Here is a 13,407-nt window from a genome sequence, read left to right as displayed (position 1 = left end):
ACCAGTTATGGGGCCTCTGTCCCTGACATTTCCTTTGAATCCCACTGCAATGAAAGAAGCCCTCCACTTTGGGGTCAGGCAGAGCCGGTTCAGATCCAGGCCATGCCACTTTCTAGCAGTGTGACCATGGGGAAATGTCTCCTTTCTCTGAGCCTCAGTGTCCTTATCGGTCTTGCTGGGATTGAAGGCATCCATGGCTATGAAATGCCCAGCAGGTGCTTGAAATCTGTTTTTTTTTTCCCAGTCCACGGCTGTGTATGTTCTGGGGAACAGGGTGGGGAGCTGGTGCGGACTGGAGACTCAGTGGGGGCTGAGGGGCTGTGTGTGGTCCAGCACTGCTCCGGTCTACAGAGGGGTCACTCTCTTCTTCTGACCCCCAAAGGCTGTTGGCGGGACAGCCCCAGGAGAGGGTCTTCAGGGCATATTGGAGGTGGGCATGGGGCATTGTATGTATGTGAGGACTCCAAGGCTGCTTGTGTGTCAGCCTGTGGATGGGAGACACAGTCCCTTTGGGAGGGTCAGGGTGGGCAGTGGTCACTGTGAGAGAACACAGGTGTTTCTAAGGCACAGGCACGTTAGCAGAGGCGAATGTGTACCTCTGTGTCTGTAGTGTGTCTGGACACGTGTCTCAAGGTGTGTGAGCAAGAATACATCTGATGGTTTACAAGGGGCACTCGAGCGTCTGAGTCGGGGGTGTGTAGGTACCACGGCACATGTACCCCCGGTGCGTTTGTGGGTCTGAGGGCATAATTCGTGTGGCAGGAGAGGTGCCGGGACTGGATGTGTGCTGGGGGTGGGGTGGGGGTGGGATCACTGTGCCCGCATTTTGGTGAGGAGAGGATGAGTTTTGGCCCAGGAATGAGAGTCCACATATGTCTCGAGGAAGATGTGCATGCCCCTGTGGTGTGCATGTGTGTGTACGTGTGTGTGCAGGGCGAGATAAAACCGGCTCCCTCTGGGAAAATGCTGGACATTTTCTGATCTCCTTATTGTTCTCACAGAGAAAGGACACAGTGGGGCTTTCTGCTTCCAAGCAGCTCCTGGACGGGCTATGTGGGACCCTGGGAATGAACCACAAACATTCCAGACCCACCATCCCAAGTTCCCAACCCAGGTGAGATGCCCAGCAGGCAGCAGCCTCAGCCCCTATGCCTGCCAGGATGGAAGCCCAGGGCTGGACTCAGGAAACTGTGGGGAGTGGACTTCTGGGTGCCCTCAGGCCAGTTACTCCCCCCACTCTGAGCCCTGCCCCAGCCTTTCTGGTTCAGGGTTGGAAATCACGTGTGTCCTTTGTCAGGTGTCTGGCTATGAAGGTTGGTGAGGGTAGCAGTTACTCACAGGCTTGGGCATCACTAAGACTTGGAGTCAAATCCTAGCTCCTCCTCTTAAATACTGACTTAGGCTTTGTGCCCGTCCCAGTGCCCAGCCTCAGTTTCCTTATCTGTAAAATAGGGCCATAATACCCACCTCAGAGCTCAACTGTGAAGAGTATACAAATACAATGATAGCTACAATTTATGTAGCCCTTACGACGGACCAGGCGCTGGTCTGCAATTTTCATATATTTAGTCATTTAATGCTTCCAAGAACCGTTTGGGTAGGTGCCATTATTATTCCCACTTTACAGACTAGGAGACTGAGGTTTGCTGAAGTTATATAACATGCACACAACGAGAGAACTAGATGGCCCCAGGATTTGAACCCAGGTCCATGAGGCTCCCAAGACCTGCCAAATATATCATGTAAAATACTAAATAAGGGCCTGCCTTGTAAGCACTCGGTAATTGTCGTCATTCTAATGCCTCCCTTCCAATGCCTAACGTAGCAACGGGATCTCGAGCCAGCAGACATGGACTCAGATATTTATTCCGGGAAGAGTTCTCAGGAATGATCTCTCTTTAGCTAAAAAAGCAGCACCCCCACGTTACAGAGCAGAGCAGAGACACCAGAGAGGTGGAATGAGTGGGCCCGGGTCACACAGCCAGAAGCGGATGAGGCAAGGGCGGGGAGGGGGGTCCTTCCTGGTTCAGGTGGATGGGAAGATGAGGAAGCCGCTGAAGACGCTGTCTGCCTCGGAACCCTGGTAAATGCGGCCCTTGGCGGGGTCCTTTTCGATCCAGACCTGGTCTCCCTGCTGGAGCTGGAGCACCGTGCCCCCAGACACCACCTGGAAGTTTCCCTTGCTGTTGGCGTCACAGAAGCCCAAGGAGCGTGGGAACTGGCCCCTCCTGGAGGACATGATGGACAGGCAGATGTCCCACTTGGACACCACCTGGAAGGTGAAATAGTAGTAGCCTGGCACAGCGCATTCGAACCGGCCCGAGTGGCTGTGATAGCGGTTTTCCTCGTTGGTGATGACCATGTCGAAGATGACCACGTTGCCGCCCGTCGGCGGATTCCGCCTTATGGCTGAGAAGGCTGGCCGATGCTGGTCATTGATGTTTCCCGGGCTGCCCTTGCTGCCCTTCGATCCCGGGCTGCCAGGGGGACCCAGGAGACCACTGGGCCCCGGGAAGCCCATTTTGCCAGGGTTTCCAGGGGGGCCAGGGTCCCCCTGGTCTCCTTTAAGGCCTCGAATGCCTGTCCGGATGCCAGCAGCCCCTGTGGGGAGAAAGGCCAGGTCAGGAATGAGAGTCTAGTGTCGAGATGGCTGAGACCCTGGGATGCTGTGGGATAGAGGACAGGGGAATGCCTGGGCTTTCAAGACATCGATTATGGCTGGCCGTGTTGCTTTTGACAAGTGTTTCAACCTCTCTGAGCCTCGGCTTTTTTATATAATGGAGAGAAGTATGAACAGGCAGTTGGGAAAGTGTCAGATTCTGTGACAGGCAGGACACTGGCTCCTTCACTGTGCTTGTGCCCATGGCCTCGCATTCCACACCCCGTCAGGCCACTGACCCTGACCTCTTCAGTTCTGAGAACTACATGTAGAATGCCGGGATGCAAATTGTTGCAAATGTCTGCAGATCTTTCTGGTCCGCTGGGGCCCGGGAGCTCAGGGGGATTACACACACTTTCCTTTGCCACTCTTGTCATGTCCTCCTCCCTTTTCCTTCACTCCCAAGCTTTTTTTTCTGAAATGAGAGAGTTTTTGAAGCCTGAAGGGGCTAGGAAGGGGGAAGCAGGAACAGAGTTGGGGGTGGTGGTAGAAAAAAAACAAACAGGGTAGTTGCCATTAATTGATCTCTTTCTATGTGCCGGCTGGGGTTATTTCTCTATTTTACAGATGAGGGAACTAAGTCTCAGAGAGGGTCAGTAACTTACTTGAGGTCACACAGAAAGAAAAGGGCTCCTGAGTCTAACACTTAGGGCATTAATTATTCTCGTAACTGAACAGTTAGTTACCAAGGATTTGGGCAAGGTTTGGGACCATTCTTATTCATTGCTTGCAGTGACCTATTCTTCAGAGGAGAGGAAGGCAGTAAGGGGAGGAGGATATGGAGAGGCCTGGGGGTGTGGGCACATGGCCCAGGGAGAAGGCTAGGGCCCCCTCGGCCCCTGGGACCAAGTGCAGACTAAAGAACATTTACGTGGGGACCCTGGTGGACTCCTGCTTCTCAGTGCCACTCCCAAGCCTCCACCCTGGAGGCCAGGTCAGGCCAAGGGATGAGGGCCTGGGGTCCAGGGAGAGGTGCTTACCTGGCTCCCCTTGTTCTCCCTTGAGGCCTGGCCTCCCGGGTCGTCCAGGTGGTCCTGCAGCCCCGTCCCTCCCATCTGGTGCTCGGCACACGTTCTGGGTCACTGTAGAGGCCAGGGACATGGCCAGCACACCGACCACCAGCCAGCCCCATGGAGCCTCCATGATGCCACTGTGGAGACACGACAGGGCTTGGGCAGGCTGGACATCTCACACTCGTGTGCACCCAACTCACACACTCGAATCCCGCCCCCACAATGATATATACACATCCTCCCACCACCAGGGCACACCTCCCTTCTTCAGGGACTTCGATGTCTACCCTCCATCTGGCTCCAGGGAACACACGCGTGTATATATACAGAAGCACAAACACAGACACACACACATGCAACTGAGCATACCTTTAGTCATACACCCAGACACGCTAATCACTTCTCAACCACACGCTCAGGGACAAACAAACTGACACCCAGATAGACTCCATCCCTCACTCACCTCGACACACACGTTCATACACTCCTCCAGATGATCAATTTCATTGAACAAATATTTATTGAGAGCCTGCTCCTTATTTAATTAACATTCTCTCACTCAGATGGCAGAGCTGTGCATATGCACAGGAATTCACAAACACCTGACACAACACTTCTGCTCACTCCCTTACACACTCGGCCTCTTTCAGGCTGACTGTCACACACTGTCCCCTCAGTGAGACCCCTCTGCTGGGCTCTGAACCTCCCATCCTTTTCCCAGCTTCTTATGTTTTGGGGGGCCAGGACCCAGGAACTCTAGTTAGAGCTGATGGGTCTGTTTCACCACCCCCACCCTCCTCTAAAGCCCACGGAGTAAAGGTCTCCCCAGTCATCGATTCGGGGCCCTGGATCAGTGTGCCACCCAACCCCATTCTGGAACGGACCAGCTAGTGGTGCTCTCCCTCCCTCCCAGGCCCCTAAGCCTGCTCACCTGGTTCCCTGAATTTCACAGCCCCCTCCCAGTCAGGCTGGCCTCACCTGCCTCCAATGGTCAACTTGACTGGATGTTCCTGCTGTCCACCCAGGGACTCCTGTGGGACACCCAGCAGGGGTGGTGCCGGCCAGTGGGCCAAGTTTCACATCCCTTCCCACTTCCCCTTCTCCTTCTCTGGACATGCCCCCGGAATTGCCCCAGCGGCCAGAGGCCACCAGGGACATTTTGAGCAGACCTCAGCAAGACTGGGACATCGAACATCCTACCCCAAGCCACAGCTGGTGTCGGGGCATGGTCAGCAAGGCAGGCAGTGGAGAGGGTACTGGGCGGGGCCGGGAGAACGGGAGAAGTGAAAGAAACTTTTTTAAAAACAGTAACTTGTAAGACTTTTTCAGGGTTGTGAAAGCAACGAGTATGCATTGTCAAAAGCTTGTAAAATACAGAAAAGCCTGAAGAAAGAAGAACAATGCAGTAGTAATGAGAAGCTCAATAATCAGCTTTCTAGACCTGCCACCTCCTAGCTGCATGTCCTTGGAAATGCATTTAACCTCCTGGGGCCTTGCTTCTCTCTCTCTCTCTCTCTCTCTCTCTCTTTCCCTCCTCCTCCTCCTCCTCCCCCCACCCACCTTTTATAATTAAAGAAATATAATTGAGGATGGATTTTTCCAGCAGTTATTTACCTTTGTTCATGATATTTGATTAACATTATGGCTTAGAAAATGTAATCAGGTAACCATTTTTTGAAATTCACTCATTCAACAAACATTTATTGAGTATCTGGGGCCTTGGTTTTCTTAGTCGTGAACTGGGAACGACAGATCTACCTCACTGGATTACTATAAAGTTTTAATGACATAATACGGATACAAAAACACCGCGTGCATGGCAAATGCTTAATAATTAGCTTTTATGGACATTTAAAAAATAGTGACAAAAGCCCATACATTCTACCATCTGGAGAGTTGCCGTTAACATTTGGTTGGATCATCTAGTCTTACTCGCTCTCTCTGACGGGGCGCTCACTAGCTGACAGCACAGCTTACTTCGTCATTGTCTCTCCCAGACTGGAGACTGATGTGCCTGGGCCTGCGGCTGGCCACATCTTTCTGTTTCTTCTCATGACTGTTTTCCCCACCTCCTAAGAATTTTGCAGGAGGAGAGGAAAAAGAGGAGGAAAAAAGGAAGGACTGTTGAAAATGGGCAGATAGACAGCCTGGGGCTGGGGTTTTCAAGCTTTTGGGACTCCTTTCTCATTTGCAATCTTATGGGGCACCCAGTAGATATCCAACAGATACAAATAGAGGTGCTTTGGTTTAAGGAAGGGGGGACAAAGCTACTCCTTCTAGTTCCATTTTCGCTCCCTGGGATTCAGGAGGTTGGGAGAATCTCTATGTGACCTTGGGCCAGCCAAATAATTTCTCTGAACCTCAGTTTTTCATCTGTAAAATGGGAACATTACAGCCTCCTCCGTATTATCTGGACTGCTGAGGGATTATGTGAACTTACGGGGAAGTGTATACTGTCAAACACCACATTAAAATAAGTCATCATTAAAAATAATGTCTGTGTGACCATGGGCAAGTTACTTAACCTCTCTGAGCCTCACTTTCTCCATCTATCAGGATGATAGCGGGTGGGAGGCAGGAAGTTTTGCCCCAAATGGTCTGTAACAATCCTTCCAGCATCCGCCTTCTTTGATTGCACCTTGTCAGCCTTGCTTCCCTGCAAGAAGAGTCAGAAATATCACCTGTCAGAGTTAGGACAGTCGGCCCGAATGCTCACATTTTACAGATTAAGAAACTAAAAACCAAAGACAGACGCACCTTCACAGAGAGTGGCTGAGTTGGCAGGAGGAAAAGCCAAATACTGTGAAAGGCCTCTTGAAGTGTAGTTTTCAAAATATTAAATACACAATTCTTGTAGAATCATATAGTGAACACATCAATTTTTTTTTTTTTTGTAGTTTATTAACGAAGGAACCAGTAGGATGACAAAGCTAGTTCAGTGAAGAGGGAGAATATTTATATATACCTAAATATGGAGAGAGAGAGAGAAGAGAGAGATTCAGTAAAAACAAAAACAACAGTAACAACAACAACAAAAAGAATCCTGGAATATTCATAAGGTTGCTAAATTAGATACAAAACTGGTTAATGTCCTATAGGGCAATAAAATGATAACTATTGAGGTTATCCTCCCGATTGAAAAGAAATCATTTGCATCTCTACCAGACAAAAATGATTTGCAACTTATCAGTTTTCTACCAGCTAACAGCCATCTTTACAGAGCCCAGGCCCAATCGATAGTAAACAATAAGTCAAGCAAAGTGACATTCCCCTGGAGTGTCAGATGACCCTTAGGAGGGCTTGTCAGACACTGTTCTAATTTGACTTTGAAAGGACACCAGTTATCTATTTGCCTTATTTCCAAGTGTTAGATGATTTTACTTATCAGGCTTTTGCAAGAGTCTAAACCCTTCCCAAGAAATAGAAGGCATCAATAGTAATGAACATATCATTAATGTGAAAAGTGACTGGATCAGTGATGGCCTGTGAATGTCACAACAGGGACATCTTCGGTCAGTGGGGACAGGCGTATCCTTCCACTTGTCCAGAGTCAGGGTTGTGGAGGGGAGGCAGGGGATGGAGGGATGAGAGGAAACACCCTGTACTGCTTGTAAAGTCATCATCTGTGAGGCCCTATCTCAGAGTGTAGTCAGGAATCTAAGGAATAACTAAAAAAAGACCCAACAAAAACCAAACAAACGAACAAACAAACAAAAAAACCCTCTAAATTACTCAAATTCTTCATGGTCGAGTCACATCTCAAAAGCTTAGTTCCAAAATCAGCATATTAGGCAAAAATTGCAGGTGGTCAATATTAGGAAAATAGCATGTTGGATACCGTATTACCATTGTGCAATAGTTCTATCCTGTCACTTCTGGTTTTGACATTAAAACAGATTTCTCTTTCTTCAGCTGAGAGTATCAGTTGGCTAATGTAGATGCCCCTTTTTTTGACAAAATGAAAAAGGAATTGAATCTTTAGAGATCGGAGTCATACTCAGCGGTGAAATGTTTGGACCATGAAAAGCTCGTAGGATCTGAGGCAGACTTGGGGACAGCAGGTCCAGGCAGGTCTCCCTGTCCATGCTCACTCCAGAAATAGGCTCTTTGAGGGTCTGGAGTGACGGCAGCATTTCCTACCTTTTTGAAATTGGCATCTTTAGTATCTTTAGATCTTTCTCTCTCTGAGTCTTAGTAGGCAAAATGCAGGTAGGCAAATGTGTATGTAACGAAACTCTGAAGTTCTTGTGTTTATTTACTTAATTTTAAAATTCAGGTATAATTTACATGCAGTAAAAAGCACAAGCTTTAAGTGTACTACTCAATGGCTTTTTATGTGCATGAATACAGTCTTCGCCAACACCCGGATCAAAACGTAGAACGTTTCCATCACCCCAGCAAGCTGCCTCGTGCCCCTTGCATTAACCCTCATACCCCCAAAGTGACCAGTATGTTCTGACTTCTGTCACCCTTGGTTACTTCTGCCTGTTCCTGAACTTCATGCGAATAGGATCATTCAATATGTGTCCTTCACGTCTGGCTTCTTCATTTTACATGCTCGTGAGAGTCGTCTGGGTTCTTGCATGTGTCAGTTGTTATTGCTGAGCAGTATTCCATCGTATGCCTGTATCGTCCTTTGTTTAGCTCCCCGCCGCTGCTCCGTTCACAGAGATTTCTGGCCATCAGGAATAAGGCTGCTTAGAACATTCTCGTGCAAGTTCTGCTCCCCACAACGCCCTGTGAACATATGCAAATCTTCTGCTGTACCATTTGAACATCGAGAAGGGGGCATTGATTTTACTCTGATACCCCTTCCTCCCATCCACTACCCACGCCTCTCTCTTCAACACCCTCTTTTTTTTTTGAAATTAAAAGACACACTTTTATTTCTTTTTAAATTAAAAATGTTTTTTTTCTACAAATCTTACATTTAAATGAAACACTTTGCAGGTTATAATATGTTAGTTAACAATTTAAATATATTCTCTAATACTTCTATAAGGAGGAAACTTTTTTTAAAAGTGATTAATTCATAAACGACATTTTTTTAGACAAAATAGATATAAATTCCATCTGTGGCCAGGAGTCTGTGTTGGGGAGACTCATTCACAGCCCAGACTGAGATCAACTAAAGTACCTGGCTGTCAGGGGCTCCTGACCTGCAGCTTCCCTATGGACCAGTGGATGCTGTTCTTCCCATCAGAAAGGCAAATACGTTTCTCATGGAACTTTATAAATTGGTAATAAAAGAAAGTGCAATAAATATTTGCAAATGTGAGAATGAATTGGATAGAATCTGATTACCTAGCCAGGCAGATACTAAGCCAGAAATGTCTCATCTTATACATACATGCATACATACATACATACATACATACATACTTATATACATACATACATGCAGCTTTATTTATGGTATTTGATGCTGTAAATGAAAATAAATATAGTTCTTTATAAAAAAAAAAGCCTATCAATATTCAAATGGCAATGACTGATTTTTCTTTTTTTATTATTTTATATTAGTTTCAGGTATACAGTACAATGACTAGATATCTATCTAATTTATGCAGTGACTCCCCGCGATTACTCTAGCACCCATCTGGCCCTGGACACAGCCATTATAATAATATCGACTACATTCTCTATGCTGTACTCTACAGCCCCGTGACTGTTTTGTAACTACTGATTTGCTTCTTTATTCCTTCAACCTTTTTCGCCCAGCCCCCCCCCAAACTCCCTCCCCTCTGGCAATCACCAATTTGTTCTCTGTATCTGTGAGTCTGTTTTCATTTAGTTTGTTCATTTCTTTTGTTCCTTAGATTCCGCATATAAGTGAAATCATATGGTATTCATCTTTGTCTGACTTATTTCACTCAGCATAATACCCTCTAGGTCCATCCGAGTTATTACAAATGGTTAGATTTCATTTTTTTATAACAGTAATATTCCATTGTATATATGTACTGTAACTTCTTTATTCAATTTTCTATTGATGGACACTCAGGATGCATCCCTATCTTGGCTACTGTGAATAACGCTGCTGTGAACATAAGGGTGCATAGGTCTTGAAGAACTAGTGTTTGGTTTTCTTTGAAAAAATGCCCAGAAGTGCAATTGCTGGGTCAAAAGGTAGTTTTATTTTTAATTATTTGAGGTACCTCCGAACTATTTTCCATAGTAGCTACACCAATTTGCAACCCGACCAACAGTGTATGAGGGTTCCTTTTTCTCCACATCCTTGCCAAAACGTGTTTTTTTTTTTTTTAACAACCTTTTTCTTAAAAAAAAAAAAAAAACCCTCTGGACCCTCTGCCTGGGCCACCTTTTCCTCCTCCCCCCCACCCCACTCTTGTCATTCTCCCTGCTCTTTATGATGAAAATTGTCTTAATCTTGTCTTGCTTGCCTCCTGGGGCCCTTCTGAGTCTCTTTTTCTGTTCTCAGTCAGTCCCACCACCTAGCAAAATCAGGGGTTTGTTGGCGAGAGGCGGAGGAGGGTGTCTGGGCATTGGGAGGAAGCCGTGAGAACCTGCACACGTCTTCGGTGTCCATTTTTTATTCTTTGCCTCTTTTGGCAGATAAAAGCACTTTTCGGAAATGTTCTATGACAAACGGAGGAGATTATAAACAACAAATAATTCGCCGAGGAGACGGAGACAGTGTGGGTTCAAATTCAGCGGCTCCCTCCCCTTTGCCATGTGCTCTTGTGTGAGAAAACCCCTGTGTCTGGGGGTGACAACCATCCTTCAAACTGCAGCCAGGCTTCAGATCAGTGTGGCTTGTCCCTGGCACGTGGCAGCACTTAGCAGAAGTCCCCGTCTCCTCCTTCTATCCCCTCCGGGGCATGGTGACCAGTTGAGAAGTGCCCCGGCCTCCTCAACTCTTGGCCCCAGCTGGGGACCAGCATCTCAGCTGCCAAGAGGGAGCGGCCAAGCCTGCCAGCGGCCAGGTGGAGCTGCTCTGGGAGAAGTTCCCAACTTGCAGATCTAGCTGGAAAGGTGCTAATGGAAGCCACCAGGGGTGCAGGCAGGTGAGATGTAAAAAAGATTAAGAGGATTAGGAGAGAGTTTGGAAAACAAACAGAGCAGGCTGTAGGAGCCAGCAAGGAGGCATTGCTTCTGCCTTGTGGGGGCCAGGCCCTGGGTCCTGGAGACTGTGAGACCCTACAGTCAGGGATGGGTAGCGCCCAGAGGCCAGGATAATGCTAGCTTACACAGATGAGAAGATTGGAGGTGAGTGGCCAGGGGAAAGCTCACCATGCAGAAATAATCTTCCTCATCTGCACGTTACCTGCCTGAAATTCTACCTTCATCCATTGTTTCTATAGGGTAAGCATCACCTTCTCTGGGATGTTTTACAATTGAGGATGTGTCCTAGTGCATTTTTAAGATGTTAACGGGCACTAGGCTTAGCACTAGTGCTTAATATACTATCTCATTTCGTCATTACAACCCCAGGGAGGGAGTGCTGTGACTGACAAGCCCCTTATACACGTGAGGCAGCAGAGGCTCAGAGAAGGTAAGCAACTCTTACAGGGCCACACAGCCAATAAAGGGCAGAGTTCTTTCCACCGCATCAAGTAACTTTGTGAAGTGTTTCATTGGCACCGTATACACCAGGGGCCTAAAACAGGAACTCTGAAAAGGGCAGGAGAATAGAAGAGATGAAAGGATTGGGTATGGGAACCCCGAAGGCAAGATTCGCCAGCTTCACAAATTTACCTCCCCTGTGCCAGGCATTTAACATACGTCATCTCACTGATTTACGCAGTATACTTACAGGGCAGTATTTGGTTTATTTTCAAAGATGAAGAAACGAAGGCTCAGGGAAGTGAAATGGCTTGTTTATGGGTCGAGGGTTGCCAGATTTCACAAATAAAAACAGAGTGCCCAGTTCAATTCGAATTTCACATAAATAACAGTATAGATGGGAGATGCTTACAAATAAAAAAATAACCGTTCTACATTTTATCCGGCAACCTACGGAGATCGCACAGCCTGTAAGTGGCTGTCCCCTATCTTTCTGGCTCATGGGAAAGCCTATCTTGGTAGGGAGGGATGGGCTGAAGGGGATGCTCCTTTCTGTTTCCCAGAGGAATATGAGCCTTACTCCCTGCCTAGGGACCAAGGTCATTGCTCCTGTGGGCTAGCCACCAACACCAGCTGGGTTCCCCTACCTTGACCCCTACTTCATTGCATGAAAAGCCACCATCTAGGTATCTCTCCTTGCCCCAGATTTTCAACAGGAGAGGCCACCGTGGGCTGAAGGTAGGGGACTTGGATTCTATTCCCAGCTCCGCTGTGTGTCTGTCCTTGGACAGCATCCCTTTGGGCCTCAGTCTCCCCATCTGTAAAAATAGGGAGGTGCTGAAACAGAGCAGTGATTTCCTCGAGTTAGAGTCACCTAGGGGAGCTGGTTAAGAATATTTTAACCTGAGCTGCACCCCTACCTACCGCATCAGAATCTCTACAGTGAGACTTCTGCATTTTTCACAGGTGTCCTGGGTGATCTGAGACAGGCAGCCCATTCCCTTTCTGGAGCTCTGAAAGCAACTGAGGGTCCTCCCAACCTTGACACGTTGGCTGGGCCCACCCTAGACCTTCGGACATGACCTTGTAGCATCTGACAAGTGGAGAGTAATTGCTAAAGCGTTTAAATGCCTTCAGGGAGGAGGACAAGGGCAAGTTCGGTTTTGTTGGAGAGGGACGGTCACTAAATCTCCCCTGGGACCGAGACTATTTCCAACCTGGGAACCGAGAAAGATTTCTTGGATCTGAGTAGAGATTCATGTTTCTCATGGCCCTGCCTGGCTCACGTGATTCCCCATGAGAGGACTGGTGAGACTGTTGTCCCCAACGCACTGGAGGGAAGGCCACGGCTCAGAGAGGACAGTGGGTTCCCGGTGTCACGCAGCAGAGCAGGTCCAGTCTCTGAGGCCAGTACTCTGCCCACCACCAGCCCCATGGTAGGGTAGTCCTGGGAGGTGTCTGGATAGATAATGCCCTATCCCAGCCTCTTCCATTTCCAGGCACCTGGGTGGGTCCCGGGAGCTCCTTTCTTCATCCATCTCTGCCCTGTCCCGCCGGGAGCGCACTGTGGGCAATGGTCCCACACTCCCCTCACCTCGGGTCCCAGCACCCCTTCTCCTTTCGCTGAGCTGAGCCTGCCCAGAGCTACACAACGTGCCAGAGCTGGGATTTGGGCTGGGTCTGTGGTTCCAGTTCGCACTCATTTTCCACCAAGGAGCTGCTCAGGAATTTGGGCTAACGACAGCTGCTTCTGCCGTTTCCTCCCCCTCCTCCCAGCACTCTGCTGATTACAAATAAACACCCGGTCTATGCGGGAGAGTAATTAACTCTCCAATGTGGGGAGAACTAATCAGCCCAGGGTTTGCTGCAGGTGGGAAAAGCAAAGGCTTTCCTAAGTAGTATGCAAATGACACTGTAGTATGCAAATTGACCCCTTTCGGCTGCTGGGAAAGGCTGTCAGCGCCGCGAGCCCTGGCTGCTGACTAGGGACAGGCTCTGGGAATGGTGGCCCTGACTTCGGGGGCCTGGTCCCTCAGGTATAGGGGTCTGGAGGGGTCAGAGTAGGAATAGAGCTAAACTTCAGGTTCCCCAGAACACCTGTAGTCCTTGGTCTGGGGCACTGGGAAGAGGCAGGGGGAGAAACAGAATTGGTTCAGAGTCCGCAGGTGCCTCTGGGAACTTGGAGCGAAGGCACTGGCGGTGGGGGAG

General features: G+C 48.4%; 1 protein-coding gene across 2 annotated transcripts; it reads right to left on the bottom strand.

The window, feature by feature from the left end:
- Window positions 1-1,846: 1,846 nt before the first annotated feature.
- Window positions 1,847-4,778, bottom strand: LOC107513061 (complement C1q subcomponent subunit A). Of its 2 annotated transcripts, none has more exons than XM_016149290.2 (3): window positions 4,651-4,778; window positions 3,640-3,809; window positions 1,847-2,601 (listed from the first exon to the last, which is right to left on the bottom strand). In XM_016149290.2, exons 2-3 carry the CDS (start codon window positions 3,800-3,802, stop codon window positions 2,027-2,029), a joined length of 738 nt encoding a protein of 245 aa, XP_016004776.2. In that variant the 5' UTR covers window positions 3,803-3,809; window positions 4,651-4,778; the 3' UTR covers window positions 1,847-2,026. The 2 variants fall into 2 exon arrangements, with proteins under 2 accessions (XP_016004776.2, XP_016004775.2); XM_016149289.2 differs by having other exon boundaries at window positions 4,604-4,735.
- Window positions 4,779-13,407: the final 8,629 nt, after the last annotated feature.

This window comes from Rousettus aegyptiacus, unplaced genomic scaffold (assembly GCF_014176215.1).
Source record: "Rousettus aegyptiacus isolate mRouAeg1 unplaced genomic scaffold, mRouAeg1.p scaffold_m13_p_1, whole genome shotgun sequence".
In the NCBI taxonomy this organism is placed as follows: Eukaryota; Metazoa; Chordata; class Mammalia; order Chiroptera; family Pteropodidae; genus Rousettus; species Rousettus aegyptiacus.
This window is presented reverse-complemented; position numbering and strand designations above follow the sequence as displayed.